The sequence below is a fragment of the Trametes versicolor genome, assembly GCF_000271585.1.
Source record: "Trametes versicolor FP-101664 SS1 unplaced genomic scaffold TRAVEscaffold_5, whole genome shotgun sequence".
NCBI lineage: Eukaryota > Fungi > Basidiomycota > Agaricomycetes > Polyporales > Polyporaceae > Trametes > Trametes versicolor.
Window position 1 is genome coordinate 610,950 of NW_007360325.1, and position 27,759 is coordinate 638,708.

A 27,759-nucleotide genomic window follows, 5' to 3' on the forward strand; every position below is an offset into this window, starting at 1 on the left:
CCGGTGATGGATGGAACTGTCGATACCATGTGCTGCGGCTCGTCGACGATGGCTATGCAAGTGAACGGGGTCTGGCAGGCTACAGCAGCCAAACGCTGACACAGACGACTCCGAGAACTCACGGCATATCAAGAGGACCATCACCTCATCCAGAGCGGCACATGGTTGATAGGTCGTTGGAGACCAGAGGTACGCTGGGCAGCGTGAAGCAGGTCGATGAAGAGCCCAATGGAAGAGCGCAACCTGGCGCCGTATGGTGGTCGGCGGTCGACAGAGGCCGAGATACAACCAACTTCTCCACATGCGATGGAAGTCCACATGGCGCCCTTGTTGCACGAATGTTTTCGCTAAGCGGTAAGCACGAGTAAGCACGTACACCATTGCCCTGACAAGCCATGCTGGTTCCCAGGGCCGCCGGGGGTGGGGACAGGATGAACGTAGTGGAGGAGGAAGAACGAGCGACAAGGAATGAGAGGGAGCGCAACGCGCGGGGACGGGCAGGGCCCACCTTTTAGCCTCGATAGCCTCGGTCGTGGTCGGTGGTAACCCGCCCCAAGCTCTAATGAATCGCCCTGCTGAAGTCGCACTATCTTCGGTTGCTCGAACAGGTTCAAGCGCACTGGGAGGAGCGTATGGGGGCGCCATGGCGCGCTCCGCCACCTATCGCAGAGCAACAGTGGAAATACGCCGGAGTGCGACCATCGGACGGGCGTATGCGCTCCCCTCTTCTGGCTCGAGCCAAGGTTCCTTCTCCAGCTGCCCGCCTTACTCCATCCAAGAAGCTGCTCTGCGCGCCCTAATCATCCAAAGAAGCATCGACCCGCCAGAGCGGATCCGCCTCGCGGCGGCGTCTTCGGGGCATGAGTATCTACGCCGCACACTCATGGTAATGTCCAAGCTCGCCATTTCAGTGAGTCCTTCGTGCTCTGAGTATCATTGACATCTTTCGCAGTGCTAGATGTCTGATATTATGTGTCTGTTGCAGTGTCAGGTGAAGTTCTCCATCCACGCCATACCCAAACAAGTCCGCAACTCGTATGCTCATGGCGACACCCGCGACGTGGTGTGGTCCGGCCACCATCTTGTCGTAATTCCTCTGCCTCACGCAGCACATCTCCGTGCACATACCGGGGAATGCTCTTTTCGCTACTGGCTTCCAGCTTCCAGGACGAACCTTGTCGGGCGTGTGTCCCACGTCGTACCCTCGGCTCGGAGCGCCGGCGCGCAGGTAGGCGGAGAATAACACTTGCGCGCAGTGTAAAGGTGGTAACCGGGCTGCGACACTACGCCGCGACTGATGAGGACGACGACGTTTGAAGGCCGCCAACAGTTGCAAACGGTACACCCGAGGTCCACGGTCCGGGAATCAGAGGGCGTGTTGAGTGCAGAGTGCAGTGCATTTGCAGAGAATAACACTCCGAGTGCCGGGTGGAGAATCTGCGACACGCATGGATTTACAGGGCTATGCTGAGTTAACATGTGCGTGACGCGACTTCCTGAGATGTAGAGTACATACCTCGGTCAATCCCTGTCAATCCTGGTCCATCGGCGCGTTTTCCGAGTCGTCGATGCAACGTTCCTTTGATCTGGGACAGATGTGCAATAAGCGGGAAGTCTGGCTCTAAACCTGCGGGGCAGCCCCGGGGCGCCCTCAGAGATGCTCGGACACATTGTCATCTAGAGCATCTACCACCCTTGTTAGATGCGCTTCTGTCACGCACCATGCGGGGAGTGTACAGCGTCCGGCCGGCGTGACTGCGTCCGGGCTGCGCCGCGCGCATAATGAGCAGTTCTCCGGGGAGAAATCGGTGGGATATGAAGGTAAATGACGCCGTCAATACAAACAAGCACGCAAGCCGTCCGGTCCACATGGGGCGGCGACGCAGATCGTAGAAGCACAGTGCCAGAGGGCGAAGCGACGAACCATCACGTCGCCGAAATCAGGCGTAATGGCTCGCCGCCGACGTGGGTCCGGGGACTAGCCGAACCGGTGTCGCTCAATTATCGACTTCTGCCTTGAGTCCCTCGAGACACGCCTGCGCGGCGTTAGTGTCGTGCCGCGGCGAGTCGTCGGTATGGGCTTACCAGTAGTACTCCATGACGTTACTTTGCCCGAGCTTTCGCAAGAAGTTCTCGTCATGCGTGATGATAATTAGCTGGAAGTTGGCGATATTTCTGCGCTCGTTGATGATGCTGTCCGGCAACGCGTGAGTGCTCACATGCCCGGACGAAATACGAATTTGCTCACTCGATGAGGCTCGATGCGAGCGCGTCGATATTCTCGGTGTCGAGCGCGTTGGTGGGTTCGTCTAGCGCAAGAATCCCGCAATTTTGCCCGAAAGAGTCCGCAAGTGCAAGACGGATGATGATGGAAGCCAACATCTTCTGGCCTGCTGAGCAACGTCCGCGCATGTCCATCTCGACCTGATCCTTTGTCATGACCACCTGAGGTGATGAAGCAAAAATAAGTCAGCGCCGCAGAAAGCCCATAGGCTCGTGCATTACAGACCCGGTAGTTGTACGACCGCTTCGTCGCCCCACCCTCGCTGTCCGAGGATATTTTGATACCGTCGATGTCTGCGGAACATGCGGCGTAGACATTAAGTTGGGGGTACTGAACGGCAGCCCGGATGCTCTTACCGGTCCCTTGATATGTCTTGTTCCACAGGTGACGCATTGTATCGTTGACTTCCTCCATCTTCAGCGAATGATACTTCATGATGGCGCTAGAGCGGACACGACATCAGCAGGTGGCCAGCAGTATACGGCATGTGTGTACAAACTTGTCCAGGGCTTTGGCATACTTTTCCAAGTCGTTGTTGGCCATGTCGGACATCTGTCGAATGGTGAGACAACATTGACAGTGTAAGTGATTAAGTCAGACCTTGACTCTGATAAGCTGGTCTCGATACTTCTTGTGGACATCCTTGAAGTCTTCGGCATCGTGCTCGAGAGTCTTCAGTTGCGACTTGTACGAGCTGAGCTCTCCCCCAATATGAGAGTACTGCAACGCTGGTCAGCAGCCACCGGGGTCGCAACTGTGAGCTGAACGTACCTTGGCCTGCAGTTCGGTCTCCTTCTGCTTCTCGACGTTCCACCTATCCGTCCATATGCGCTTCGCCTTCGCCGCTTCTTCCATGTCGATAGCATCCAGCTCCGCTTGGGTGGAGGCGAGCTCCCGCATGAGGCGGCGCACGCGGATATTCTCGCGGAGGTTTGCCATGGTCATGCCTGCCTCGTTGATCTCCTTGTCGATCTCACCGACGGTGGCGCGGATCTTTTCCAACCTAAGCCCTAGCTCCTGCACCTTCTCTTCCTGGTCCTCTATTTGCTTCGTGACCTCCTTGAGACGACGACCGCGCTTCTCCTTCACGTATCTGCCGTACTCAATCTGAGCGACCATATATGCCGTAGACCCTCCGGCAACTTACCGCTCGATGATCTTGTTCATGCTCTCCAGCTTGTCGGCACTCATATTCAGATCCTGCGACGTCTTCTGCGCCTGCGCGATCTTCGCATTCATCTCGCGCTCCAGCTCCTTGTGCTCCCGCTCGAGCTTCTCAATCGGCGCCTGCGCGTCCGCAATCTTCACATCCAGATCCTGCGGGGATAAACGGCTAGTCAGCTTGCGGAACGCCACGACGGTGGATGCGGGGCCCCACTTTGAGTCTAACGTTGGCCGCGGAGATCTCGGCTCTCATCTCCGCGATCCTGCGCTCCAGCTCGTCCTTGTCGCGCAGCTGGTTCCGACACTGGCTCTCTTCGAGCTCTAGCCGGTGCAGGTCTGTCTCGAGGGACCGTAACGCCGTGTTCTGCCTATCGCGGTCGGTAAGGAGATTCTGCTTCTCGCGCTCGTTCGTTCGCCTGTGATAGTGATGAGCGTGTATAATACTGAGCACACCATCCGAACAACGCACAGGTCAGTGGAGATCTTGTCGAGTTCTTCTTGGACCTCGTCCGCCGTCTTCGCAGTACCGCTGGCGAGGAGATCCGTCTCTAGTGCCGCAATCTCTTGCTTCAAACGTGCAATGTCCTTCTGGGCCTTGGTGATGGAAGTCGCATGCTGCTGCATAGCGGCAAGCTCTTTCAGGTCCTTGGTGACTTCGCTAAGTTGCGCAGTGGCCTACACAAGCAGTTGTTATTATTGGATACTGCAATTATATATACCTCAAAAGAACATACCTCGTCGGCTTCTGTAGTCAACCCGGGGATCTCGGCCTCCTTGACGGCCAGCTCCTTCTGGATCGCAGGAAGTTCCACACTCTCGAGCTTAGTCTTAGCAGCCGCAAGAACCGCCAGGTCCTGAAGCCTCTTGAGCTCAGCTTCCCAGTCCTGAAGTTCCTGCTGGAGACCCTTGATAGCTTCGGGGGTGCTCTTCTTCATCGCTTCGGTGATCTGCATGCTTCCTTAGAACCCGCCGACACGAATAGATAACGTTAGACCACGCACAGTCTTCTCGAACTTGTTCAGTTCTTGAGCGTTCATGTTCCTCACGCAAAGCGGGCAGCACTTCTGCGACTTTCCGGTTTGAAGGAGTCGCTTGTAGACATCGTGAGAGCCCGCAGACTTGCCGAGATCCCTAGTGGCAATGTGAACAGCGTGTCTCTGTACAGAGGGGGTGACACGTACTCATTCCGAACGCCGATCTCCTTGCTCGCAGTGTCGACAGCGTCCTCGATTGTACCATCACCTTCGGCGTCTCGGAGACCTGCTTGCAAACGCTTGTCGAGGCCTGAGAGCGTTGTCAGATGGATTCTCACGCAGTGATTAGAATAGAGAGCTACTCTTGATCTCGTCCTGCTTAGCCTTAGCTTGCACTTTGAGACTTGCAAGGCTTGTCTGGGCGGCTTGGAGGTTCTTGTTCGCTGTAGCTACTTGAACTTCTAGCTCGGCCTGCTCTCGCTCCTTCTCCCTTGACATGCTATCAGTATGCGAGGATGCCAAGCAGATATAGTATCGCTCACAGCGCAATCCTGTCAAGCTCCTGCTCCATGGTCTCTGCCCGCGCATCCACGCCGACGAGCTTCCGGAATCTCGGATTGCAGACCTCGAGCCTGCCCTCAGGAGAGTCAGACAGAGTTGATCTAGCGGTCAGAGGTTCCTCACGTGGTCTTGATCTCCGTATCCTTCGTCTTCACCTGCGCCCTGTGGAGGTCCAGCTTTGCTCTGCTGTCCGCTTGCAAGCTGAGGCTGCGCAGCTCCGCGTTGAGCTCATCTCGCCGCAGGTCCAACTGCCGCCCCTTCGAGTTCTTCTCCGCGATCTTCTCGTCGAAGCTCGCGTTGCGAAGGTCCTCGCGCGCCTTCTCTAACCGACGACGCTTCTCCTCGATATCTGCGCTCAAGTCCGCCAGCCGGGAAGTCAGTAGACGCGCGGCGTCAACCTCGCGCTCGGCATCGGAAATTTTGGTTTGCAATGTAGACTGGAAAATCGAATGTCTTGGGTTGAGTGCAGTCGTGAAACGGGAGTCGAGGTTGACTTACCACCCGATCGCGCAAGTTGCGTCTCTCCTGCTTGTGGCCTTCCAAGGTAGTGTGCAGTTGCCTCGACTGAACGTTGTACTCGTCGTTGTGGGCACGTCCTTCTGCCTGAGTGCTCATACTCGTTGATTGCATTGAATTGTTTCACGATTGAGACAGCCTACCTGCAACCTGTCGGTCTCCGCGTTCTGCCTACGTTTGGTGTCCACGAGTGTACTGATAAACTGCTGGACCTGGTCGCGCTCGAGCTGAGAGTTTTCGAATCCCTTGATGTGGTGTCGTGAAGCGATGTCGTGAATGAGCTCTTCGCGGTCCGCGATGCGCTGCTCTTGTGCCTGACGAGATCTGTCAATGCAGGCCTCACCGTGCAGGTGTCAATACTACATACCTTCTCGTCCGAGAGCAGTTGGCCTTGCAGGTTGACCAAGTTGACATGTTCAGTACGAGCCTCCGCGATGTCGTCCTCGGCGTCCTGCTGATGCCCTTCCTCAATGGTGCGCCTCTGTCTCTGCCGCACTACATGGTCGTCGTATGTCCTCAGACGGTCTGCGAGCTCGTCGTCCGTCCCTATATTGCTCGCGTTAGTCATAAATTAGCAAAACGGCCGACAGTGCATAGCATACCCTGGATTTCCTGCAGGTTCTCTCGCGCGAGATTGAGCTCTTCCTTGTACTGCTCCTTGCGCTGGTTCAGCTGATCGGCCTTGATGTAGATCTCGCGAAACTTGCTGCCGGTATCATTCAACTGCTGGTTCGAGCGGACCTGCTGCTCATATGCAGCACGCAGGTCGTCGTACTCGGTCGCGAGCGACGCGATCAGACCGTTCATTTCACCAATACGTGATTTGAGCTTGTCCGCATGTTGCTTCTCACGCGAATAAGACTCGAGGCGCTCGGACTCGGCCTTCAGGTCAGCCATACGCTCCTTCCGCAAAGCCTTGATGTTGTCAAGTGCTTTGGTGTACCTGCATTGCGAGCTCAGATGCGCTGCCTCGGCTAAGCTCTTCGCAAGGTGCTCACTTGGTCGCCTCAAAGATATCGTCGAACTTCTTCTTCAAGGCAGCGGGTTCGGACAGAGGCCAGTAGGAGTCCTCTTGATGGCAGAAAATGACGTTCTCCAATACGGCCTTCGAGACCCCCAGCAGATGGGGAATCTCGGCGTCCATCTCTGCACATTTGGTTGAGATGACCCCGCGCTGCACTCCATCCATGAGCTGAGCCACACCGCAGACAAACCAGATGCGTACCTTTCCCCCCTTCTCCGCATTCCCATCCGCCAGCGCAAGAATGCTCTCAAGCGTCTTCATCGTCAGCGTGCCGTTCTTCCGCACGGACACAGAGAGGTTGCGCACAGCGAGCATGCGCGAGCCGTTCGCCGCGTAGAAGCGCAGCTTCACCTGCGCCTTCACCTCCTTCTCGTTTGCCATCTTCGGGTCGTGCACAAATGCACCTCCGCGCGTATTTGGCGGTTGGTCGCCGGTGGTGCCGTACTTGAGGCACTCGATGATCGTCGTCTTGCCGCTGCCATTGTGGCCGACGATGACGGTGACGGGGGAGAAGAACTCGATGACGGAGATCTGCTTGTCGTCAAACGAGCGTATGCCGCGTATAGCGAGCTTGTTGATGTGGGCCATGTCGTGCTACAGCCCCGTCGTGCAGCCGATGGCGAGGGGAAGCCCGGAGAGTGTGGGGATCAGCAAAGAGTGGCAGACGCGCGCAATTACCGACGCGACGCGACACGCTCGTCATGTGACACGTGGGTGTATCTTGGGCGCTTCCGCTCGGAGATGGGTTCGTTCAGGACGACCAAGTACCGCCTCCTTGTTACCGACCCCCATGTCGTTCTCTGGGTTCGACGATATTCCTCAGTGGGGAGCACCCACCCCGTCTACGGGAGATATTGTGACAACAGCCATCAAGAAAGACAAAGTCATCAAGTGCGTCTCGCATGCCCACTCCGCGAAGTGAGGCCTCAGATTGACACCTACCGGTTCATAGGGAAATCGTTGCTGCTCAGGAGGACCTACGCGGTTGGTCACCCTCATCACTATCTGGACTATTGGACACTTATGCTCCCCTCAAGCCATGTTGGCGAAGGCCAAAGGCGTCCAGGGAGATGTTGACAAACTTGTCTCTGGCAACGAGACGCTGCAGATGTACATCGACAACCTTACTATGCAGATGGCAAAGCGCCGCGGGTAATGATGACCAGCATTTGAAGCATTGAAACAATGTTGCGGCCGGTCAGATTTCCGTTTCTCAACACTTGTACACTACTATCAGGTACCTAGAGTTCGGACAGCGTTTTGGGACCTCGCGTTGCACAACGAATGTCTTCCTCCCCTATGTTACGATAATTGTGAAACTTCGCAGGTGTATTTTCAGGATGTTATTGCACCTGTCTGCCACATTTGAAAGAGTTTGGTGAAGTTGGTGACGATTGCGAGGACGAACAGTGAGAGGGACCCAGTTTTCGGACGTTTTGATGCGGTTCAGTAACGCAATGTCACGGTGCCGACCACCGCCGCATTGAGTCTCCGACAGGTACAGCAGTGGCGCGCCACCGTCTGAGAATCATCGCACACATCGGAGTTGCAACACCTACGGTAGCCGAGGCGCGGTTGTCACGCTTCGTACCTCCTCTCACTCAACTACTCAACTATCCATTCTTTAGCAAGCAGGAGAACGTCGGAAAAACATGATGCATACACTCTAGCTCATGATGTATACCCCCAGCAAATTTCATGGGCAGCGCTGGCTGCATGTGGAAGAGCGCCGAGGTTCTCATGTGAAAGAACCGGACCTCCTTACATTGTCCTTCAAAGATCGGACCCTCCTCTGCAACCAAAATCGCCGGAATTTTTGTAGATAGTAGACCAGATGTAGATGTATAAGTGTGCCAGTTTGCATGACTATCGGATGTCTGGAAGAAGGGCTATCATCGGAATGTCCGAACTCTGGGTCCCGTCCGAACTCTAGGTCCCTGATAGTAACATACAGCTCTCCTTGCGCAAGTTGCTACTCGTGAGTCAGTTCATCAGTGCAAAATTAGCTACCGCCTTACTCCTGGGGAAACGATCCACGTAAACCGAGTCTTCTCTCTGCGAACATGTCAGTTTTCTGTTACGAGGATGATGAGCTCCACGTACCACCCAAAATGGTACCTGATCCACGCAGAGCTCGACCTTCTTCGACTCGCACAACTCCAACAGCTCCCCAAACCGCTCGTCTTGCGCGGCACCGGCCGCGCAGGTAACCACCCGCAAACGCGACAGCTCCCCCACCGCCTGGATGACTAGCCCGAGCGACTGATCCTCCGCAGGCAGGTTCCTGCAGCTCAGATGTTCCAGCCCACGCGGCAGGTTGTCCAGTTTGAATAGCGTCGACAGCTGGACGATCACCAGCTCCTCCAGATTCGGGCAGTACTTGAGAATTGCGGTTGCACGGAGATTATAGTTCATCAAACGGAGTGAGCGAAGCCTCGGTCCAATCTCCTCGAGCAGGGGATCGACTTCGCGTCCGGGAGCGTCGCGAAAGGATGCGATTCGCAAGCTTTCCGCGCTCGAGGACAGCAGCCAGGAGAGGATTGCGAAGCGCGGCATGCGCATGAGCGTTAGCTGGTAGAGGCGAAACGTCGGGGTCCACTTCGGCGGAGGTGCAGCAACCTCAACGCCCAGGTACAGGAACTCGACGCAGGGCCAGATCTGAAGCAGCTGGTAGAGGATAGGGCTCTGTATTCCGCAGGAGAGAATCGCGAGCGAGCGAACGCGGAGCGGGATGGGAGTGAGGCTCGGGTCACGGCGGGATGTATAGCCGTTGGTCGCAAGATGGATGAGATCCTCCATGGCCTGCAGGGAGAATCTGTAGACGGCAGCGACCTGTAGAGCGAGCTCGTGCAAGCGGGGGGTGCGGGAAAGGATGTCCGCCAGGTCCGCGTCGTCTAGATCGGCTCCGGATTTCTCGCCCACATACACCTCGAGGACGCGCACATGCTGTCCCAGGAGGCGTCCGTGCTCAGTCTCTGGGCCTGTTGCTTCGCAGAACGATATATGGGCCGGTCGTCCGTGAAGTCCACTCCCTAGCGAAACCGTTCGGAAGAGGAGGCGTTGCGAAGGCTCGCGCCAGGCCCGCGAGATAGAGGCGCACGCCTTGAGGGTGGTCCGCTGCGGTTTACCCTTGTCGTAGTATATGTGCTCGAGGATACTATCGATGAGCTCAGTGGGAAGTGTGTCCATGCGAACTGTGAATATCATCAGTCCCGTGTATACACCTAAGTAACGACCATTCCGGTGCAAATGTCCGACGACTAGTACTACAACTTTTTGGAGTTGCTCACCTGTAATATTCCACTCCGGATCCTTGGTTCACGAGAAGACTGGTGGAAACAGCTCCTACTGTCTCGTCCAGAGCTACGGTATAAACGGTGTTGCACCTGCTGCGAGGCTCGAGCTGCTGCGACGGATCGATTCTTGGCACTTCAAGCTGTACTTGAAAGGGCTTACTTAGCAGCTACGATCGGGCGTTTAAAGCGCGTCGCGTCCACAAGCGCCCATTCACGGTGACGCGTCCCGCTTCTCTGTGGACCCTGACCTCGTCCCATCAACTCCAAGTGCCCCTTGCACATTGCCACCCACCTCGACCACTCTACCTACACATGGCAGAAACTCGTCTCGCATTCAAGGCTGGCCGTGCCTTCCGCCGCGGCAGCACGAACTTCGTCGACCCCGACCCCACCAAGGGCGCGCTTCTCCTGCAGAACGGCGAGGACGGCCTGCTGCACTTCATCTGGAAGAACCGGTCGTCGAACGTGGTCGATGAGGTGCGTAGCGGTATCTCGGCGTCCAAGATGCCCAGACGCTGATGCACATGGGTTGGGACGCCGTAGGACTTAATCCTCTTCCCCGGGGACGCGACGTTCGCGAAGGTCGAGCAGTCCGCATGGGGGCGGACGTATGTCCTCAAGTTCTCGTCCTCTAACCAGAGGCACTTCGTACGTCCCCAGTGATCATTGTTCTACTATACTTACTCACCTCCTATATAGTTCTATATGCAGGTATGCATCACCCCGCCACCGCCCGCGCCGCACCGTCTAACATCCTGTATCTACGTAGGACGCTGACGCAAGTCGTGATGAGGAATTCGTCGGAAATATCAATCGTCTCCTCGTAGACCCTAGCATCGTTCCCATCTGGTACTCTGCAGGCTACAACCCCAACACCCAATCCGCGGGCCCCTCTACCTCCGCTGCGAGCTCGTGAGTCCCGTCTCTCCAGTGCCTGCGCTGTAACCACCGCTGACCTCGGCTCCCTCTTCGTGCCAGATCCCAAGTGCCCTCAAGCGGATTCCAAGCCACGCCCGAAGAGCTCGCGCGCATCCGCTCCATCGTCTCCACGCTCGGCGCCGGGGGTTCTGGGGGCGCAGCCGCCGCACAGCCCCAGCAAGAGATCTCGCTCACGGACGTGCTCACCCCCGCGAACCTGCGCCCGCTCTTCGCTGCGCGCCCCGAGCTCGCGCAGGCGCTCTTCCCGCACCTGCCCGCGGACCTACCGAGCCCGCCGAGCGTTGAGACGCTTGAGCGCGTTGTTGCGTCGCCGCAGTTCCGCGCAGCGGTGCGTAATCTGGACATGGCGCTGCGCACTGGGCTCCTTGGGGGACTCGTGCGCACGCTTGGGCTACCGGAGGAGGCGGGTACTGGCGTGGAACCGTTCCTTAGGGCGCTGCAGGAGCAGGCGCGGAGGGAAGAGGGGGACCAGATGGATACGGACTGAGCTCGAAGCTTGATATGTTGCACGCCGTCGTTTCTCTAGTCATTTTTTCCAGTGTAAGGGGTGAGATGGAATGCGTGAATATCCAGAGTACATAGCCAAGTCCACTGATACAGTAATGTAAGAGACATCCAAGACAAGACAGAAGGACAGACAGAGGGGGGGGGATTAGTGGCTTCGCCCCGACAACCACTGTAAAACAATATCTCTAGAACATCGAAGGTTCAGTAAGGCTGCGTGTGAGCTGCGAGGTGATCGCTTACAGGTTGTGCTGACTCTTCATCGAGCACTGCAATGGGCTGTAAGATGACAACATGCGCACAGGACTGATGGGCACCTACCGAGTAGCACTGGAGATAGAGGGAATTAGTGAATTGGGTTTGAGCAGCCTCAGGCGCGAACTTACAGATACGGGTCTGTTCGTGATCTTGTCTAATTGTCTACAACAACCATTAGTCTCATCATAGCAAGTCGTGGAGTTTGCGTGCTTACAGTGCTTTAATGAGCTCGTTCACGGACGCATGTCCTTCGAGGTCATTCTTGTTACCAAGCTGAGTAGGGGGGAACAGTGAGCGTCGGATACTCGACAGATGCAAGGAGTAAAGCGCACCACGAGCAGTGGGACGCCGTGCAGAGTGGGCTGCGCGAGGAGCTGATGAAGTTCGAAGCGTGCAGTCTCGAACTTCTCCTTCTGAGAAGCCGGAAGCTCGGGGTCAGCGCCGTGTGTCATGCGCAGCATCTAAGTGGACCTCACGTCTGAGGAATCGACCACAAACCTGGAGGGGTTAGGATAGTCAGAGCAGATTTATCAGGATTTCTTCTATGCACTTACACTACTGCGTCTACACCATTACAGTACCGCTCCCATATAGAGCGGTATCTCGGTTGTCCTATAGGAAGTATGCGTTTGAGGCATCATGCTCGAGTAGAGACAGACATACCGGCTACGTCCCATATCTTCATGGTGACATTGCCCTTTCTGATCTTCCTCAGGTTGAATGCGACCGTTGGTACGACATCCTCGCTCCACTGTGTCGTGCCGATGAATTGAGCGGCTGGCGCGGAGGACAATACGTCTTATGGACGTACCTGTCCGGAGCCTAGTACGTTCACAAACGATGTCTTTCCTGATGCCTGTTCGCGAATTTCGTGAAGATTGGTATGGTCAAGTGTGTGATGGTACATACCTGCAGTCCTACTATCGCAATCTCCGCCGTCTTAGAGAAGAACAAGCTGCACTAAGTCAGTACCGTCCGGGCCGCTGTAAGAATTCAGGAGAAGTGCCGCACCCGCTCAGCCACTGGAGCAAAGAAGAGAAGAAGCCAGCCATTTAGCGCATGAAAGAGGTTGAAAATGAAGTCCAAGGAGGGTATGCGAAGTCGGAGGACTATCGAGAATGAAGTACGAGTTGAAGCTGCCGCCGGCGTCGAGGAGCTCGACCTTTCGGGCGACTGGAGGAGCCGGCAGAACGCGCCGTCGCGACCGTGGCGGTAGCGCGCGGATGCAGATAGGCGCCCATGCATACGCCCACGTGCGGCGTCTCATTTTGGTACGCCGCCACAACGCCAGAGCTTGGCCAGAGCCGAGCCGAGGACCTCTCCTCGTACTCCTCGCTGTCTCGGTCTCTGCCTCTGTCTTCGTGTTGTGCTGTCTTGCTTTCGCTTGGGGTGTTGGGACTGAACGATCGCTCAGGCTATACCGGAATACGTCTTAGCGGCTTGCGTCCTTTGCATTCCTGATCTGCACCAGACATGCGGTCAATAGCACGATGGCCTGCCTTTGCTCCCGCTAGAAGACTGCGCGCTCCTCGTGCTATACGGGTTAGATATAATTCAAGTGCGTCTGCTGCGCCAGGGCCTACACGCGACTCTCCTGTGTCAGGCGCTGTTGATCTGGGAGGTCCGGTGGCAGGACCGTCTACCACCCCAGATCCCCACTATAATGTCGGAATGAAGGTGTGTGTTCAATCTCGTTTGCAATCCATCTGATATCTGACGCGCTTAGGATCCGGTGAGTTCCACTGCAAACGCGGCGAGACAGCCTCCACCGCATTATGTGGATGGGAAGGGGTTCAAACCAATGGACGGTGCGCGTTGCTCGCCTACAATTTCTCTTCGCTCGGTACTGATACGTATCACAGGGCGAGCTATGCGTCCGATTCCCGTGGACGACAGTCTTGACGATCCAGAAGCTCTGATGCTCTCGGAAAGTACCCTTCAAGACAACCACTTCCAGCCATTAAAGGGTTAGCGTTATTCATTTATTCCAGTATCTTTCCCCGCTGAGCTTTCTGGGCTGCAGATGTACAACCGGGCAAACGAAAGCTTATTCCCTTGTTGCAGCATAATATGCGCAACGTACTGGAGAGGTTGGTGAACGCTACCGCACTACAACTGGTATATTTAACACGCGCCTTCTAGACCAGGTGTACATTGGATTAAGGATCCTGATACGGGGGAATACAACTTCCCGAAATATCTGGAAACAATACCCCAGGTCGCGGATTTTGCGTTTGACAGACTACCTGGGTTTGTGCCCAGTTCGCAGGACAAGGTACAGTCCCCGTTCACCTTCCCTCGGCCTATACTTGACTCGTTCTTTCGAATAGAAAATCGTTGCGTTGGCGAAGAAGGCGAACTGCAAGTTCGCGGGCTCGACGTCATCCTTGACGGGCATTCTTGTCCAGATATACTTGCTCCTGTCGGAGGAGAAGTATGTCAATATCCAGGATCTGAGTGATGAATTTAAGGACGCCGTACGTTTATGTCCTGCCAAGTCACATGTGCTACTAGGCTGACTGTGTGTCATTTTAGCCAAGATTCTTTACCCCTGGTCAACGAATGCCGGTATCTGTGATTTTGAACTACCAAGACGGTGTCTATACCACAGATTATGATGGGGAAAGAGACGAAAGTAAAGAGGATATTATCCTGCTCCCGATGGTGCGTTTCCTTAGCATGACACGACCAACGCTGGTGCTGACACCGCGCAGGGGACGTTGCTGGAGAAGTTCTTTACCCTGCCTAAGAAGTCTTTCGACAAGTTCAGAAAGACTTACACGGGCAACGACCATCCCAAACTAGAGGATACGCATCGATATGCGAAGGTACGCTCAATTTCTACGTCAAAAGTCTATACCTCACGCGTCTTCTCCAGCATGAGGGTTTCTTGCTGCGCTCCCAGCTCGACTGTCGGGACGATTCTCTCCCCGGTTCTGGCGTCTTCGATCTCAAGACCCGTGCGATCTCAGTTATCCGCCACGACGTCTACAATTACCAGGTGCGCATGTTCAGCAGCACGCAGTCTCCGCCCGTCTCATACCCACGCTCCTAGAACTACCTCGACCACAACATCGAGACGCTCACGGGATGGCAGCGTTCCTTCGAGAAGGAGTACTACGACATGATCCGCTCCGCCTTCCTCGAGTACTCCTTCCAGGCGCGCATCGGCGGGATGGACGGCGTGTTCGTCGCCTACCACAACACCGCGCGCATCTTCGGCCTGCAGTACATCTCCCTGCGCGAGATGGACTCGCGTCTTTTCGGGCGCGAGGACGCCGGCGACCGCGTCTTCCTGCGCTGCGTCACGCTCATGGCGCGCCTCTACCGCGAGATCACGAGCTGCTTCCCGAACGAGTCCGTCAAGGTCACGTTCGAGAAGCGCCTCCGCGTCGTGCGCGCGTGGGTCGAGCCGCTCGTGAACCCCGACCCGAGCAAGCCTCCGCCCGTCGTCGAGCTCCAGCTCCATATCAACAGCATGATGCATGGCCGCCGTGCTCGCGGGCAGTACGCCGTATTTTCCGACTACCCTTGTGAGTGTTTGTCTGCCCGTGTCAGTGTCGCGTGTGCTGAAGTTTGTGGTACATAGGGACGGTGCAGTATCGTATCGAACGCAGCCAGGCGGAGCAGGAGAAGATCCTGTTGAGGCGGGATCGAGCGTATGGACGGCAAATGTCGATCGCCCACTCGCTCCCGAACTCGCGCGGCGACCCCGTCGATTCTGCGGCATTGCCAGCAGGCGCCGCAGTAGAGGACGCAGTCGCCGACCCTGCCCTCCAAGCGGACCCCGTCGAGGGCGAGCCCACCATCCTGAGGGATGAGGGCACCTTGTAGACACCGGGATGATACTGTCACACGGATCGGTACACTTTGCATCTGCACGTAGCACACATACATCTATCGCAAGATCTTTGGCGTCGAGCCAGAAACGTAGTCGCCGTATAATATACACCGTAGAATACCTCAGCCCTAAAGCGTCCATTCGTAATGAACCTACAGCATATTCCGCTCACCCCTCGTCCGTTCCGCCCTCTCTACATCTACCTCATCGCCCGTCCTGGCAGACCCGTTAGTCCCCTGCAACCTTCTCGCCGAGACTCAAGGGCTGCGCGTCCGGACTCGCCGGCCGCTGCGGCGGGCTCGCGGGCTGCGGCGGCGGGCTCTCCGTGCGCACCGCATCGGGCTCGATCTGGTCGTCCTCCGGGTGGTCGTCGTCGTCCTCGACGTCGGTGTGGCCCTCGGAGCGGCGCTCGTCGTCGCGCTCGATCTCGCTGCGCATGTTCGCGACGTCCTGGTCGACCTTGGACGCGACACGGTCGATCGCGGCCTGCGCGAGCGAGACGCGGGCGCGGTGCGCCTTGAGGTGCGCGGCGCGGCGCGGGGGGCGCTTCAGGCGGCGGCGCGCGACCATCACTGGCACCGAGCACTTCTGGATGAGGTAGTGCGATGTTGAGCCAAGGAGGATACTGCACACGAGATTAGTTGCGGCCATGGGTTAGGTGAAGGATGGGAGACATACCCCTTGAGGTTTCCGAGACCACGAGAACCGACGATAAGCATGACGGGTTCATAGAAGTCGACGATGTCTGGGCACATAGCACGAGAAAAGTCAGCGGCATATCACGGACGAACAAGACGCTTGGTGCGCTCACCCAATATCATATGCCTGCTGTTCTTAGCATGCCAAGCTTGACATTGGATTGAAACATTCAAGTGCGTGCGCTGCAGGAGACCCGTTGCTTGGCGGACGAGGATATACGCCAAGGCCTGACGCTGTATAGAGCGCGAGCGATCAGGCACGCCATATGTGGGGAAGGACCAGAAGCCCAAGGGCACTTCGCACTCACCTCCTGCTGGGCGCGTAGTTTCGTCGCACGATCGGCCGGATTGGGGATAACCGGGTCGACTGCAGCGCGGGGTGGGTGAGCATATATAGTGCGATCAGTGAAGCGGTGCCTTACTCTTGCCCTCATTCTCGACTACCGTCACGATGATCCTGGACAACTGCTCAGCCTATGCGTACACTGGACCTGGGAAACCACTCACAGCTCGTCGCCGTCTCGCAGCACAGTGCCGATTCCCCACTCCAGCGCGAACCGCGACTCCTCGCTCAGGTCGCTCGCGAGCACATACCGCCGCCGGGGCCTCCCGGTCTCCTGCCGGACGCCGTCTGGGTCACCGTGCGTTATCGTGATCGTGCAGCGGTCGCGTTGGAAGACCGGGCGCGAGGACACGAGGGACATGGTGTCGTGCGGCTTGGTGCTCTTCCGTCGACGGGGGCCCCGTCCGCCCCCGGTGCCGTTGAGTGTGCTCGGGAAGTATGGCTCGGGCGGCATGATAACGTTCACACCCTCCCCGAGGTAGTCCGGCATTTCCTGGTCGACGGAGGCGGCAGGGATGAGTGCATTGCGCTCAGTGTTCAGCTCGGTGATATCGTCAAGCTCCTGGTCGCCCTCGCTCCATGATTCCTCGTCGGACCCGCTGTCGTCCTCGGTCTCCTCCCCGGACTCGTCGTCGGATTGCCCGGAAAGGGAGAACGCGTTGCGCGGGCGTACGCGTGACACCTCCGCGTCCGATTCCACGTCCGACTGCGACAGTGCCTCGACGGTGGGGGAAGGGTCGCGGTCGCGTGTGCGGATGCGCCTGAGATGGAACGGCGACTGGCTGCGCGCACGCGAGCCAGAGCTGTCGCGGTCTGCCTGGGAGCCGGCGAAGGAGGAGGAGCGGTACTTGTCCTTATCTTTCTCTTTCTGCTGAGATCGACCGCGCCGTTCATCGTCACCACCGCTGCTCCGAGTGAGGGTGAGGGAGGAGAGCATAGAGGTCAAGGACATCTTCGAGAAGGAGCCGGAGGCGCGGGATTCATCTTGTGGGGACTTGACGTTGATGGCGGGTTGGGACTGAGTAGAAATTGTGCGCTCGAGCGCGTTCTGTGACTGCGGTTCATCTTGGGTCAGCGATGTAGACGAATTCGAACGTTTCTTGGAGGTCAAGGGGGTGGTCGGGCGTGGAGATGTCGCAGTGGTTAGCGATTGTCCGGAGTTGGACCGCTTGAATGGCAGGATGCCACCGGAGCTGGAGCTAGAGCCAGAGCCAGACGCCGCGGGCAGAGGCGAGCTGGGGATAGGGCCATATGTCTGCTCCTTGCCCTCGACGGTGGTGGGGAGATGGGGCTCTTTGGAGGACTTGCCGATCCAGCTGCGCTTGGTACGCGTACCGTCGGCGCGATCCTTGCCGCGTTCGGACATGGTGCTCGTCGGAGTAGGTCGTCGAGGTAGAGTGCGAGGAAGAGGATGGAGTGGGTGGTAAGACGAGAGAGAGGCTCACCTCGGCCTTGCCAGCGTCGCCTGAGAGGGCCTGTGCAAGGACGGAGAGTGAGTGAGTGTGGGACGGGGAGCACGAGGGATGGGACGAAGCAGTGTTGCCAAGACTCGGGAAACGCCAGGGCAATTGAGAAGGGATGGGACATACAAATTCAGCTGCCTCTTCCACCCTCCCGCGCTTGTTCTGCTCTCTCATCAGCTCTCATGTTCTGCCATCCACACACCGGGACCGCGCACGAGTCACCTCTAGTGCAAACTTCGCCGTGCTTTCCGGTATTCCGAGCTCCTGCAGCTGCGACACATTCTCCTGCGAGAAGGACGCCATGTTGTGCCAAGCGTTCCCAGGTCAGGCAGAGTAAGACACACAATGCGCGAAGCTAGATCAAGGCCAGGCAAGCGCAGCGAGTATCACGTCTTCTTGCAGCAGAGAACGGCGCGGGCGGGAGATGGGCGGGAGATGGACGACCCATCGATAGCGGGTCTGCGTTTATATCGTCAGATGACGTTCCGCTCGTCCGACGATGCGCCCCCGACCCCCGCCAAGGCGATCGAGCCAGTCCCAGCTCCTCCATCACATACACCAACTACTGCACATTCATGCGCTTATCATATGTCCTCGAACCCCTATGTATACACAGGCCAGAGCGTTCCAAGCAAGCCAGGTAACGTCTAATTCTCAGCGCGGACCTCCCGCTGCTCCCTCTCTCCAAACCCTATCGGAACTCACGAACCAGACGCAGCTGATTGGCCGAACAGCTGCTTCACGAACGCCTCCGAGTTGGGCTCCCTTCCAAGGAAATCCTGCGGCACACGACCATTAATTAACCTACGGCAGCGAGCATGCGATGCGCCGTACCTTGAGCAAGTCCATCTCGTCTTTGCTGCTCCCCGGAGCGAGAATCTTCTCGCGATAAAGTCGCCCTCTAGCTGGATCGAGTGGGTCTTCCTTGAACACAGTCGCGTACATGTCCGCCGCAAAGACCAGAGAGTAGGAGTATCTGTTAACAACTGATCAGCGTACTGGATCCCTAGGCCGCCACGAAATTAACGCCTAACCCGTAGTAGCCGACGCTATAATCCCCGACCAGGTGGTGGAAGCCCGCATGCCCGGGACATGGCTCGGGGGTCTTCAACAGCGCGACTGAGTCGCGCAACTCGCTCCAAAGTTTGGTGTAGTCCGAGCCTGCGGGGGCTGCGAGTCCGGAGAACCACGACGTCAGCCAACGCCGCTTCGGAATTCGCGTACCGCCTCGGACTCACGCTCGGAAAGGTGGACCCTCAAGTCGAAGGCGGCGAAAGAAACCTGACGCAGGTAGAACATCCCGACGTTCGTGTATCGGCTGCAAACAATTCTGTCAGCGGTCGGCGACGCCAGGGACAACCACATCCCCAACTGACCTCTTCAATATCTTGTTGATAAAGTCCTCATCAAGAGGTTCCCCTGTCTTGTAGTGCTTGGACAGGCGCGTCAGGATCTTCGGCTCAAAGCACCTATCGGCCCAGTCAGCTCCCCGCACATCACCATCCGCACGACAATATGAAAGCGCACCAGTTCTCGAGCATCTGCGATGGCGCCTCTGCAAAGTCTAACGCGCCCGTCGTCCCATGGAAGCGTGCAAAACGCGTCGCACTCAACAACTCGTGGAACAGATGCCCGAATTCATGGAACAGCAGCGTTGTGTCGAAGTGCCCAAGCAGCGCCGGCTTGTCGCCCCGCGGCTTCGCGAGGCTCGCGACGATCGCGGCTGTGGGATACTGCCGGGCCCCAGACGCAGTTGTGTACCCGGGCACGAGTGGCCACACGGACGTGCCGGGGGACTTGTTGTCTGTTTGAGGGCGTGGGTCAGCCTGAGGGTGTGCTAGGACGAGGCAGCGTGCTAGGGTGCGTACCACGCGGGTAGAGATCGATGTAGCAGTGTCCAATGAAACCAGACTCGTCAGTCGCGCCCTTCTCCCATACAGCGTACTGCCGCACATCTGCCCGCCACATGTCAGTTACGGTTAGCACATGCTGCAGACTGTTCTCGACCTACCGGGATCCCACGTTTGGCCCTTATTGTCGACCTCTACGAACTCAAGCTCAAAGAGCTCCTGGTAGATGGCCAAGATTGCGGGAACGACATGTGGCACGGGGAAATGCTCCCTGAGACGCTGCACGTCAATGCCGAGGCGTGTTTGGATGAGCTTGTGGTCGTAGTAGTTTGAGTCCCAGGCGTAGAGCTCCCCGTCAAACGGAAGGTCTCGTTCCGCGTGTTCCTTCTGCTTGAGCGCGAGAAGCACCGCCCGGTCTTGCAGTCCGACAGGGCGCAGCCTCTGTTCGAGATCCGTGAGGAACTGAGAGTGAACGGCACGCGGGGTTGGTACAGATACTGGTGAAGCGTAGCCCGGCTGAGGCGCACCTCCTCGACTGCTTGCCCAGTCTTTACCATCTTGACCTCCGTGACGTAGTCCGCCCAGCTGGCATAACCCAGCAGCTGTGCGATCTGGCGACGGAGGTCGAATATCCTGCTCAAGATCGGAGCGTTGACCGCCAGGCGGCTCTCGTATGCTGCATATGCGACCCGGCGTGTCTCCGGATTCTCTGCATATCTGGTCTAAGCAACAGCGAGTGTCAGTGGCTTGAGAGGAAGGAGGTTGCGCTCTGTTCTGTGGCGAGATGGACGTACGATGGAACCCCACTCTGCATTCTTGAACGCCACTACGTAGAGCTCCTTGTCACCTTCGGTCCGTTTCGTATATCCAGAAATCACATCGGACGGGACACCTTTGAGGTCATCAAGGGTAAATGAGTGGCTCCCCTATACGTAGACGGAATTATTCCTCCAGAGAGCTTCACACAACCGCAGCGTGTAACACCTACGTTTTCTTCATTCGCGTTTTTCTAGCCACGCGGCTCGTAAGTGAAACGCTACGATATTGGACGGTGGTATGTCCACTCACCCTGAACGCCATGCTCGCTTGCTCTATCTCCTTCTTCAGTTTGATCAGTCTCTCCCTGTCCGCTTCAGGCAGCGCGAGGCCTGCGCGCGTCCCGTCCAGGACCATCCTCTCGACGAGCCGGCGCTCCTCGGGATCAAGCGCAACTCCTGAGGCCTCGATGTTTCGCTTTGCATCCTGTTTGGCACGGAACACGTCGATACGCATAGTCGAGTCGACGGTGAAGTCGCGCAGGAGGCTGTCCGCGGCGTCAGACGCGTCGCGGACGGCCTGGGATGGCGAGACATCGTGCAGGAACGTGAGCGGCTGGACCGTCGCAATGCGCTCGGCTTCTGCGTGCGCGAGTGCAAGCTATGCAGCATGTAGGTTATATGCGGCATTCTAGTGTGGTAGCAATAGCCTTAGATGAGAGCACTCACGAATACCTAAGATAGGACATGATTAAACGGAGGACGGGGAGATTGTGGTGAGATACTTACAGTGTCGAAGTTACATTCTTCCGGGCTCAAGGAGGCGACTTTGTCCTCTACTCCCTTGTAACGGGCGATCGCCTCCTTAGTGAGCCTGACGATATCTTCCCGCGGATGCGTCCACGTCGGGGCTGGCTGAGGTGGTACGAGCGTTGCCATCGTTGGATGCGTGAAGGAGACCTGTGCAGCATTATCAGCGAGATAAGTACGGTTCGGAGAGCGTGGGCATTCGATGGCTGATGTGGGAGTCTATATCTCTCAACGGCGGATGCTATGAAGGAGACAATAATCCGGGTGACAGCATGATTCCGCGGCGAGGTGTGAATTATGCCAAGTACTTACTATCTCCTGGGGACCTCATGATGTGCGAGGCAGTGCGAGCGCGAGAAGGAGCCATGAGACATGAGAAAATCTTCGCCCATCACGGTTCGTGGAAGTTCAACAGGAACAGGTTCTGTTTGTTTCTTATGACAGAGCGATGCTGGGAGAGTAACCAGTTTCCGGGAACCTCAGCAGGCGGAAGGCGTGAAAGTGTGTGAAGCATTCGCTTTCCAAAGCCACTGCAGTGGGGTACCGGGGACGTAGGGAATGTAGCTACAAGATGATATCTATGGGGTGAATTAGATTACTTGCGAACGGGTGAGACATTACAAAGATCACCATTACTGGATACAGTTCGAACACGGCTTGAGATACCTTAAGCACCTCTCGCCACGTAGCGCAGCTTCTCCAGCTCTGCGAGCGCAGCCTCTGCCTCCTTCATCCACTGCAGAGCGACGGCGACTATACCTGTGAGGATGCCTGCCGTACTCCACCAGAGGACATCAATCCAACCCTGGCCCAACAGTAGGGCATACACGGGTGCTACGAGTGGCAGGATGATAGTGACAGGGTGGGAGAGTGGAATGGGCGGTCGAAAGGATGGTGGGAGAGCATTTGTCTGTACCGCGTGCCGTAGCCAGTGGTTCGGAGGAAGCACGTTTAGGCTCAGGTTGCATTGAATCGCTGTTTGGAGCAAAACCAACAGACTAGCAAGAGGCACAGGTGCTTCTGAGGGCACGTCGGGGAAAAGGACGGCAAAAGGGGAGCGTTTTGGAGAGCGGAATGCATATAGGGCGTGTCTGGTGTGATAAACTACCATCAATAGTTGCACAAAATTCACACTAGCGATAGACTTACAAGAGAAATGAAAGGCCTATGGCTGCCTGCAGTCCTAAGAGGTATATCGCGTTCGAGCTAGCACTCGTCTGGCGTAAACGGTCGATGACCGCCTCTTGCTCTATGCAGAGATGAGGTTATCATATAATTGCATGAGTGTATTACAGCATGCTAACCTTGCTCGTCCAGGATATGATCCTCCTGGTCCTCGTCTTCAGAGAAACGGAATGGTACCCTTTGTCTCATGTCGGCCATTGCGAAACCGTGCACCGTCGAATTCCAAGCTCGAGATCGGGTTTGGGTATACAAGCTTTGGTTATATATCCCAGGAAGGTGTAGTGAGACGTAGGCCTCCGAGAATACAGATTTCGTGATAGTTCGTGCAGCTGAGAGTAAGAGGCAAGGAGAGCCTCCCGAGGAACCGCGCATCGAGGCACGTCATGGACGTGCTATAGATAAGATAAGATCCATGTTAGACATGCAATCGGGATGATATTAGATCTCAAATTCACTGGCTTCTCCGGTCCCAGAACTTCACCACCTCGACATCCTGCCCTCATATCCTTTGCGCCGTCCAAGAAACTCCAGGAAAAGAGAAGGGCACATAAATCTACGAATATGCCGTCAAGCACTGAGGTCGTTCCGCAAGAAGCCGTAGAAGCGGGCCAGTTCGACGACGCTCCGGAGGACGGCTCTGTTCCACCGCCCGCTGATCCGCGGCAGGGGCACAACTTCATCGACGACGAAGCGCTCCTCGCATGGTCCTCAGAAAGCTCAGACGAAGAGAGCGAACCCGACGAATTCGAAGAGGAACAGGACACTCTAGAGGCAGAGGCGTTCCAGACTCTTCGGGCGGAGGACGAGGACTGGGAGATCGCGGAGCGAGGTATGTTCCCCTCTCAATACACCGTCCTGCACGGAACGAACCGCCCACGCAGATTTTACCAAGCAGTACAACCGGCTACGACAACACGTAGCGGTCCGAACGGGGTCAGCGCAGGGTGTGGCTTCGGCTCTCAATTCTCGATCCACGGTTGCCGCTCTGCCCGCCGTTAACCGCCCTCGTCCCGCTAAGGCTGCCAAGGTTACGCCATCCGCATCCCAGCAGGAGCATACGAAGGACAAGACAGAGAACCAGCTACAGGCGCTCTCTAAATTCTCCTCACGGCTACGGAACCTCGACACGCCGTATGATCTCAGCGTAGGAGTGAACCGGAAGGGGCCCTCTGCCACTGCGAACATGAAGGACAAGAGCGATCGTGCCACAAATGAGCAGGTTCTCGACCCGCGAACCCGAATCATATTGTTCAAAATGATCGGTCGCGGACTCATCGACGAAGTGAACGGCTGTGTTAGCACGGGAAAAGAGGTATGTGATTTCTAATCATCTTGTACAAGAATCTGCTGACCGACGATCGCACAGGCCAATGTGTATCATGCGTTGACCCCAGAGCGCAAGCATCTCGCTTTGAAGATATACAAGACATCTATCTTGGTTTTCAAGGACAGAGACCGCTATGTCTCGGGCGAATATCGGTTCCGCCGAGGTTACAGGTAAGGGTCGCACTGCGAGTCTTTGGAGTTTGTTAGGAGATTAATGAAATGCCCAGCCGACACAACCCCCGCAAGATGGTCCGCGTCTGGGCAGAGAAGGAGATGCGGAATCTCAAGCGACTAAAGACCGCGGGCATATGTTGTCCCGAGCCGATCGAAGTGCGCGAAAACGTGCTGGTCATGACATTCGTGGGCGACAAAGATGGATGGTCAGTTGTCCCTCTATGGCACGCTCAGCCATTTCTAGCCGCTAACGCATACATGGACGTATAGGGCTTCCCCACGTCTCAAAGACGCCGACATCCCCGAATCCGCGTTCCCAGATCTCTACGTGGAGCTGCTGCTCATGACACGGAAGATGTTCATCGACTGCAAGCTCGTGCACGCCGATCTGTCCGAATACAACATCCTCTACCACATCGACGACACCGAAGCGCCCCCGGCAGATGTAGACGGTCACACGTCCGTAGAACCTTCGACGTCCGGCGCCGCACTAGAGGAGACAGAAGCGCAGCCGGCCCCACGAGGGCACCTCTGGATCATCGACGTCTCGCAGTCTGTTGAACACGACCACCCGCACGCGTTCGACTTCCTGCGCGCCGACTTGCACAACGTCGAGGACTTCTTCTCCAAGCGCGGCGCGCCCACCATCGGCCTCCGGCGCACCTTCGAATTCGTCACACGCGACCGTCTCTCCGACGACGGCGCCTCAGCGGAAGAGACCCTGCGCGCGTGGATGGCGGCCCCGGAGCCCGACGCCCAGGAACCGCACCCGGATGGGGAGAGGAACGGCGGCGCGGCGCATGAAGACGAGGTGTTCATGCGCTCATACATCCCGCGCACGCTGAACGAGGTGTACGACCCGGAGCGCGACGTGGACGTGCTCGCGCGGGGAGACGGCGGGAACCTGATCTACCGCGACACGATCGGGATCGTCGCTCCAGCTGAGAAGGGCGCGGGGGATCACGTCGACGGTGCCGCGAGCGGGGCGCCGACAGGGAAGGCCGCGCAGCCGAAGAAGGCCGTGAGTTTTGCAGATGGGAAGGAGGACCCTGAGTCTTCGGATGAGGAGGGCGAGGGGGCCGAGCGAGCGAGCGAGGAAGATTCGGAGGATGAGGATGAGGCGAAGAAGGATCGGAAGCCGAGGGGCCACCGGCATGAGGATAAGGAGGCGAAGAAGGTGAGCTCATCTCCGAGTTACATGGAACAGCGAAGCTGATTGCTTTTTGTTTGTCAGGAGCGCAAAAAGGCGTCCAAGGAGGAGGCGCGCGAAAAGCGCAAACACAAAATTCCGAAGGCCGAGAAGAAACGCAAGGTCAAGGCGACTGCCCGCGGTGGGTAGACACGACACACAACCTGTAGAGCACACAATATTCCGTCCACACGAACCATGCATGTAATGATATACGGCCCATAGAGCCAGTTTCCGGTACAAACAATCTGTATGTATGTACGCATAGCCAGCCCGCGCAGCGCGCCAGGCCCGTCCAAGCTCCAACCGCAATGTCCTTTGCGTTCTTTCTATACTACACCAGCGATAACTGCACGAGGGCGAACAGAGCGGAACGAGATGGCTCCGAAGTGCTGAGCACCAAGGGCACTCGACTAGCGACGCCCCGAGCTGGGGTGGTCAGCGGAGGAGCACAGGGTATACATGTACACTTGTAGGGACTGCGAGGGGGTTGGGATACAACATCTGTACAACAGGGCAGGCTACACTGTCGGTAGCAGGGGGAAAGCGAGTGCGCATATATCGACTAGAACGTCGAGGCCCAGGCCTCGAGGTCGAACTTAGTCGTCCTCGCATTCTCGATCCACGTGTGTTTCTGTGCGGCGAATTAGAACCTTGAGATCTAGCATTATGGGTGACTCACGAGTAGTTCCTTGGGGGTCTTTCTCTGGTCGGGATCCTTATACAAGCAGCTGTCCACGAAGTCGTCCGCCTCTCTCGGGAAGCGGCCTTCCGGCGTGAGCCTTGGCGCGGGCTCGTTGACGATATGCTGCAGCAGCTCGAGGATGCTCATCGTCATACCGCCGCCCTGAAGACTGACACCCTTGCTCTTTCGCTTCTTCCTCTTGTCTCGTTGCTCCTTGGTCCTCGGCGGCAGCGCAAGGGGGTTTGGTCGACTCGGAGAGAGCGTTCCCTCGAACTCGGACAGGTCGGAGTCGTCAGATTCAGAGTCTGCGAACGGGAACCGCCCGAGCGCAAGCTCGATCAAGGAGATGCCGAGCGACCAGACGTCGGACTTGACCGTGTACTGCGCGCCTTGTATACGTTCCGGCTGTGTCACACGAATAGCTCTTAGCAACAGGGAGTTTTACGCAGAAGGTCGCAGTCACTCACGCTCATGTATGTTGACGTACCCACGAAAGTGTCCGCAATGGAGTTGATGAGCTCGCCGGAAACACCGAAGTCACAGATCTTGATCTGTCCCTTGGAGTTGCAGAGGATATTCGACGGCTTGATGTCTAGAGAAGTTGAATGTGGGGATATAAGACCGGCCATGTGAGATGGGCTTACCACGGTGAATGATGCGGTGCACGTCGTAGAGATACGTCAGACCTTCTAGCACGGCGAGCGCTACCTTCCCGACGACATCGATATCAATGGGTCCGATCTTCTTGTAGATGCCGTCGAGCGACCCCTTGTCCATGTGCTCCATGCATATGCAGATGTTAGGGTCGGAAATGAACGCGCCATAGAACGAGATGATGTAGTCGCAATGGCAGTCGTGCATGATCTGCAACTCCCGGAGGATCTGCTTCCTCACGGAGGGCTTTGCGTCGATCAACACAATCTGAAATGATTCGGGTGCGTCGTGAGACAGATATGAGGGCAGACAACGCGACAATACGCGCACCTTCTTCGCCATGATGGTGCCCGTAGGCAGATGCTCGACCTTCTTCACACTGCCTCCGTTGCCCTGTCCCAGCTCCTGGAGGTCCTTGAGGTCCTCATTGCGCAGGTCGTGGTACTTGTTCTCGGAATTAAGATCAAGGTTGGCGAGGGTAGTTGACAGGGTGGTGTGGTAAGTCATGCGATGCGCAGACGCGGACCCCGTAGGTGGCGCGGAATTTGGGCCGTTCACGGTCAAGAGGTTACTGGTGTCAGGATCAGCGGCAGTCGCATTCGTCGAGATCTTTGGCGCCTTCAGCTGCATAGGCGGTGGCCGTTTCTTGCCACCGCCAGCAGGTACGGGTGCAAGGCGCGTGGGCTCTGGCTGAGGGGGTGGGGGTGGCTGGGCAACGTCGAGCTGGAGCGCCTTGAAGTTGCGTTTCTTGCGGACGGGGCCCGAGGGGGCAGGGGTAGCCATCATGCTTCGCTCGGGGGAAGAGCCTCGAGGAGTGTGGGGTAAAGACGCAGCGACCGACGACGACAACAACGGGAACGATGGGGACGACGGCGACGGCGACGGTGGAGGAGTTCCCCAGGATGGGATGGAGGCGTTGGACCCCGATGCTCGCTTAACATCCCGCTTACTGCTTACATAATACGAACGGCCAATTCCGAGCGCCTGTCGCGTCGCGCGTAGGCGCCCATTAGTATCCCGCCGCCGCCGTCGACCGCGAGCTCGCTGTCCTTCGCTCTCGACTATGAAGCCTCGCGCAACCTGCACGGTGGCTGTCTCGGCGCTGCGCCGCCGCCCAATGCTCGGTATTGCTGTCGGTGTCGGTGCGCTTGCGGCATGCCGCCAGTCTCTGCCTGGTGCAGCCATGCGCATGCTGCAGGTCACGCCGTCTCTGCTTCCGTCGGCCGCTCGCGCTCTGCATGGCCATTATCGATCGCAATCCACCTT

General features: G+C 57.1%; 8 protein-coding genes across 8 annotated transcripts; 2 read left to right on the forward strand and 6 right to left on the reverse strand.

The window, feature by feature from the left end:
• Positions 1–7,313: 7,313 nt before the first annotated feature.
• On the forward strand, positions 7,314–7,679 carry TRAVEDRAFT_121613 (uncharacterized protein; the record flags this gene model as incomplete). The annotated part of the gene is made up of 3 exons (XM_008039490.1): positions 7,314–7,414; positions 7,476–7,507; positions 7,561–7,679. The coding sequence occupies 3 exons, from the start codon at positions 7,314–7,316 to the stop codon at positions 7,677–7,679; spliced, it is 252 nt and encodes an 83-aa protein (XP_008037681.1).
• Positions 7,680–8,506: 827 nt separating this feature from the next.
• Positions 8,507–9,712, reverse strand: TRAVEDRAFT_46537 (uncharacterized protein; the record flags this gene model as incomplete). The annotated part of the gene is made up of 2 exons (XM_008039156.1): positions 8,507–8,578; positions 8,627–9,712. The coding sequence occupies 2 exons, from the start codon at positions 9,710–9,712 to the stop codon at positions 8,507–8,509; spliced, it is 1,158 nt and encodes a 385-aa protein (XP_008037347.1).
• Positions 9,713–10,111: 399 nt separating this feature from the next.
• TRAVEDRAFT_166523 (P-loop containing nucleoside triphosphate hydrolase protein) lies at positions 10,112–12,678 on the reverse strand. Its single transcript, XM_008039491.1, has 16 exons — positions 12,532–12,678; positions 12,430–12,475; positions 12,332–12,376; positions 12,184–12,271; positions 12,075–12,132; positions 11,997–12,018; positions 11,853–11,933; positions 11,735–11,793; positions 11,649–11,682; positions 11,584–11,592; positions 11,506–11,531; positions 10,798–11,450; positions 10,589–10,731; positions 10,519–10,530; positions 10,363–10,467; positions 10,112–10,296 (listed from the first exon to the last, which is right to left on the reverse strand). The coding sequence occupies exons 1-12, from the start codon at positions 12,570–12,572 to the stop codon at positions 11,411–11,413; spliced, it is 549 nt and encodes a 182-aa protein (XP_008037682.1). The 5' UTR covers positions 12,573–12,678; the 3' UTR covers positions 10,112–10,296; positions 10,363–10,467; positions 10,519–10,530; positions 10,589–10,731; positions 10,798–11,410.
• Positions 12,679–13,390: 712 nt separating this feature from the next.
• Positions 13,391–15,354, forward strand: TRAVEDRAFT_46540 (Pet127-domain-containing protein; the record flags this gene model as incomplete). The annotated part of the gene is made up of 9 exons (XM_008039157.1): positions 13,391–13,487; positions 13,544–13,610; positions 13,663–13,795; positions 13,851–13,997; positions 14,056–14,184; positions 14,235–14,348; positions 14,399–14,521; positions 14,576–15,053; positions 15,110–15,354. The coding sequence occupies 9 exons, from the start codon at positions 13,391–13,393 to the stop codon at positions 15,352–15,354; spliced, it is 1,533 nt and encodes a 510-aa protein (XP_008037348.1).
• Positions 15,355–15,589: 235 nt separating this feature from the next.
• TRAVEDRAFT_46541 (uncharacterized protein) lies at positions 15,590–17,768 on the reverse strand (the record flags this gene model as incomplete). Its single annotated transcript, XM_008039158.1, has 6 exons — positions 15,590–15,986; positions 16,040–16,106; positions 16,173–16,293; positions 16,368–16,426; positions 16,482–16,516; positions 16,567–17,768. The coding sequence occupies 6 exons, from the start codon at positions 17,766–17,768 to the stop codon at positions 15,590–15,592; spliced, it is 1,881 nt and encodes a 626-aa protein (XP_008037349.1).
• A 798-nt stretch (positions 17,769–18,566) lies between these two features.
• Positions 18,567–21,409, reverse strand: TRAVEDRAFT_46542 (Metalloprotease; the record flags this gene model as incomplete). The annotated part of the gene is made up of 14 exons (XM_008039159.1): positions 18,567–18,644; positions 18,700–18,841; positions 18,900–19,035; positions 19,104–19,183; positions 19,242–19,334; positions 19,393–19,669; positions 19,734–19,820; positions 19,877–20,177; positions 20,243–20,437; positions 20,510–20,641; positions 20,704–20,724; positions 20,784–21,131; positions 21,200–21,205; positions 21,260–21,409. The coding sequence occupies 14 exons, from the start codon at positions 21,407–21,409 to the stop codon at positions 18,567–18,569; spliced, it is 2,046 nt and encodes a 681-aa protein (XP_008037350.1).
• A 538-nt stretch (positions 21,410–21,947) lies between these two features.
• Positions 21,948–22,654, reverse strand: TRAVEDRAFT_122460 (uncharacterized protein; the record flags this gene model as incomplete). The annotated part of the gene is made up of 3 exons (XM_008039492.1): positions 21,948–22,371; positions 22,430–22,529; positions 22,585–22,654. The coding sequence occupies 3 exons, from the start codon at positions 22,652–22,654 to the stop codon at positions 21,948–21,950; spliced, it is 594 nt and encodes a 197-aa protein (XP_008037683.1).
• Positions 22,655–23,023: 369 nt separating this feature from the next.
• TRAVEDRAFT_147143 (kinase) lies at positions 23,024–27,252 on the reverse strand. The gene is made up of 10 exons (XM_008039493.1): positions 26,824–27,252; positions 26,484–26,760; positions 26,307–26,431; positions 25,837–26,244; positions 25,200–25,788; positions 24,236–25,142; positions 24,016–24,171; positions 23,830–23,959; positions 23,347–23,775; positions 23,024–23,294 (listed from the first exon to the last, which is right to left on the reverse strand). Exons 1-5 carry the CDS (start codon positions 27,121–27,123, stop codon positions 25,720–25,722), a joined length of 1,179 nt encoding a protein of 392 aa, XP_008037684.1. The 5' UTR covers positions 27,124–27,252; the 3' UTR covers positions 23,024–23,294; positions 23,347–23,775; positions 23,830–23,959; positions 24,016–24,171; positions 24,236–25,142; positions 25,200–25,719.
• Between the last annotated feature and the right edge of the window lie 507 nt (positions 27,253–27,759).

Coding starts and splice junctions, on each gene's coding strand:
- TRAVEDRAFT_166523 (XM_008039491.1), bottom strand. CDS start 12,572: ATGGCTGGCTTCTTCTCTTCTTTGCTCCAGTGGCTGAGCGG. Junction 12,476..12,531: donor TTGCTCCAGTGGCTGAGCGG/GTGCGGCACTTC, acceptor GACTTAGTGCAG/CTTGTTCTTCTCTAAGACGG. Junction 11,683..11,734: donor AACGAGCTCATTAAAGCACT/GTAAGCACGCAA, acceptor TGGTTGTTGTAG/ACAATTAGACAAGATCACGA.
- TRAVEDRAFT_147143 (XM_008039493.1), bottom strand. CDS start 27,123: ATGCAGCTGAAGGCGCCAAAGATCTCGACGAATGCGACTGCCGCTGAT. Junction 26,761..26,823: donor GCACCATCATGGCGAAGAAG/GTGCGCGTATTG, acceptor GAATCATTTCAG/ATTGTGTTGATCGACGCAAA. Junction 26,245..26,306: donor GTACGTCAACATACATGAGC/GTGAGTGACTGC, acceptor CGTGTGACACAG/CCGGAACGTATACAAGGCGC.